Source organism: Arachis ipaensis, chromosome B6, assembly GCF_059453495.1.
Source record: "Arachis ipaensis isolate K30076 ecotype BB chromosome B6, ASM5945349v1, whole genome shotgun sequence".
Taxonomy (NCBI): Eukaryota; Viridiplantae; Streptophyta; class Magnoliopsida; order Fabales; family Fabaceae; genus Arachis; species Arachis ipaensis.
The window spans coordinates 5887161-5890161 of record NC_142441.1 but is presented as its reverse complement, the minus strand read 5'-3'; the positions used below and the strand labels follow the sequence as shown (position 1 = coordinate 5890161).

Genomic DNA, 3001 nt, shown 5'->3' with positions numbered 1-3001 from the left:
TCTTCTTCCTCTTATAATCTATCAGAATAGGATAGAACAAGACATTGAGAATAGGAAAGAATAAAATATCGATAGACAAAGACACAAAATTTTATGTTCTTATATTCTGTTTTGTGATAAACTAGAACAAATTATAAAAATTTAATTTATTTTTATTTTTTTTTATTAAAAAAATTTGAGATGAAAAATATAATAATAAAAAAATATAATTATAAAAAATTAATAAAAATAATAAAAAAATAAAAAATAAGTTGTATCCCTTATTAGTGTCTCTGTGTCCTTTCTGTCAGGATGGACACAAAATATACTAATTCAGTATCTCTGAATACACTGTCTTTATCCATGTCTCCTCTATTAAACATGATTTTGTGTCTTAGTATGTGCTGTCTCTATAAACAAACCCTAAACCTTAATATGTCAGTTTTCAGTTTTTTTGTTTTAACACCCTACAATTGGATCAAAATTTAAAATAAAACTTACTGTTAATGAAGTTTCCTCCCTTTTTCCTTTTTAAAAAATATACAAAAATTCGATAAAATAAAAATTATTAGAAATATACATTTTACGCATTTATTATCAGTAAAAAAATTTTAAAATTTTATTTTCTTATAAAATTCGTTTAAAAACAAAGAAAAAAATTTCAAAAGCTAATAATTTTAATTTATATTAATAATATTTTTAATTCATAGTTTAGTAGCCAACATTGTATTAATTCTTAAACAAAAATAATAAATTGTGATGCCACAATAGTATTGACGTCTTATAGCATTTATGTTAAGAAAAATAAGTCTATTCAATTTTTTTTTTTTAAAAAGGGGAAAGTAGGTCTTCAAAGTTCAACTTCCTTCATTCTAAAACCTTAAAACATGGAAGACAATTTTTCTCCACAAAATTTTACTTTGCCATTCGAAAGCTGTAACAAGCTATCTTAAAAACGATGGGCTATAGAATATAAGATCTTGTGATTTATGAAAACGGTTTTCAACATCTGTTTCTAGATTTATTTTTTAAAATTTTATTAAAAGAATTTTGTGAGATAAAAAATCAAATAAAGATTCGAATACGAATGTTATTCCATGCGCAAAGAGAGACTAGACTAGAGAAAAAACTGCAATTAGAATTCACAACATATTATATCTTACATTCTTACTGGATTGCCATGTTTAATAAAGATCAAATTTTTCTATTTTTCTTTTTTGTTTTCTCCCTTCAACTCAGCTTTTTCTTCTTCCTTTTACACCTTCCTCTTGCCTTCGAACGATATTATACGCCGAAAAAATATTGAAGAAAAAAAGACATGAATAATAATAAAAAAAGAAAAAATCAAAAGAAGTTGCCTCCTTTATATATTTATAGGAACTCATTATATGATCATGACTCATCATCACAAGCTTCATCACGACCGTTAAAATTCACAACAAACATCGCAATCACCGTTGCTGTTGCTGCAACTCCATCATACGAGAAAAGTCCTCGAAGCACACAAACCCATCCCCGTTCCTATCCACGCCCTCTATCATGCGCCTGCACTCCTCTAACGTGCACCGCTCGTCGCCGATCGCTTGGAAAACCCTAAGCAGCTCCTGTGCCGAGATCCGCCCGTCGCCGTCGCTGTCAAACACCTCGAATGCTTCCCTCAGCTCATCCTCTTCCGTCATGGGAACATCGCCAACGGAACCGACTCGACTCACCAGCTCCTCGACGCTGATGCATCCACGGCCCTCAGCGTCGACCTCACGCAGCATCGCCGCCACTTCCTCCGATCGCAGTGCCGCCAAGCTCGTCAGAACCGCCTCAAGCTCCTGGCGTGAGACGACGCCGTCGCCATCGCGGTCGATGAGGCGGAAGGCCTGTGAGAGCTCGAGGTGGAGCTCGATGGACCAGTCGCCAGAAGCATCAGGGAGGACACTAGTAGGCGTGGCGGAACCACCGGCGGCGGCGGACTTGTGAGTGGAGCCCTCGGAGGAGGATGCGGAGGATCCGAATGAGGGAGGATCGGATCTGGAGGGAGCGGAACGGTCCTTCTTGGAGGAACGGAAGAGACGCTTAGGGGAAAGCTTGAGGTTCTTGGGATTGATGTTGATGAGCTTCATTGGTGGTTGGTGTGGGAATAGAGAGAAAGTGTTTGAAGAAGAAGAAGAAGAAGAAAAGGATTGAGGGGAAGGAGGGACGAAGCAGGTTGCCTTAAATGGATCTCCATGTTTTGGACCTTCAGTCACCTTCCACGAAGTTTCCTCGGGTATCATTTTGTTTCTCACTCCCTCTTCACTATTTATATTTTCATATTATTATTACTATTTCACTATTTCTATATATTCCTTTAACTTACATATCAAATTTACATTTATAGTTTTTTATTACTAGATTAAACAAATCAATTTTCTCGTTATTATTATTTCTATTTATAGAACTTTATAATACTGGTAAATTTTATCACACATAAATAATTTTCAAATTTTATTTTGTTTATTAATAATTAAATTTTTTAATAGTATAATAAATTTATTTTTATATAAATATATTTGGTATTTATGAAAAAAATTGGCAAGATAACTATAAAAAAGTTAATTATTTTATGGTGAAATATTTGATCATTCTAATAATTAATGTTATATATAAAATTATGTAATTTTAATTTGGTAATTAATTATTTATATTTATAAAACTTCTTTAATTTTTATCAAACCATGTTAATTTAGATTATTAAATTTGTAAATATTAGTAATAATTTAGAATGGGAAATAAATCAATAATAGAAGTTCCTGTGCAATTACACATAACCTGCTGATGTGGACGTCCTTATTATTGAGAGCAGGATCCTGGTTCGTAATTGTAAAATGGAGTGTGGTGCGAAAGTGGTGGGGTTGGATTTGTCTTTGAAAATTTTGGATGTGTGTGTGGAGGTTATTTAATTTAAGAGGTTGTTTGTTAATATATACTTTTAATGATATACTTTTAGAATATTATAAAAAAATATGTAAAATTTAATATGTAAAAAGTT

At 32.3% G+C, this 3001-nt stretch overlaps 1 protein-coding gene across 1 annotated transcript; it reads right to left on the bottom strand.

Annotated features, from left to right (window-relative positions):
* Positions 1-1097: 1097 nt before the first annotated feature.
* Positions 1098-2383, bottom strand: LOC107645534 (putative calcium-binding protein CML35). Its single transcript, XM_016349584.3, has one exon. It carries the CDS (start codon positions 2244-2246, stop codon positions 1431-1433), a length of 816 nt encoding a protein of 271 aa, XP_016205070.1. The 5' UTR covers positions 2247-2383; the 3' UTR covers positions 1098-1430.
* Positions 2384-3001: the final 618 nt, after the last annotated feature.

Bases quoted from the DNA above. Each gene is read 5' to 3' on its own strand.
- LOC107645534 (XM_016349584.3), bottom strand. From the start codon at position 2,246: ATGATACCCGAGGAAACTTCGTGGAAGGTGACTGAAGGTCCAAAACAT.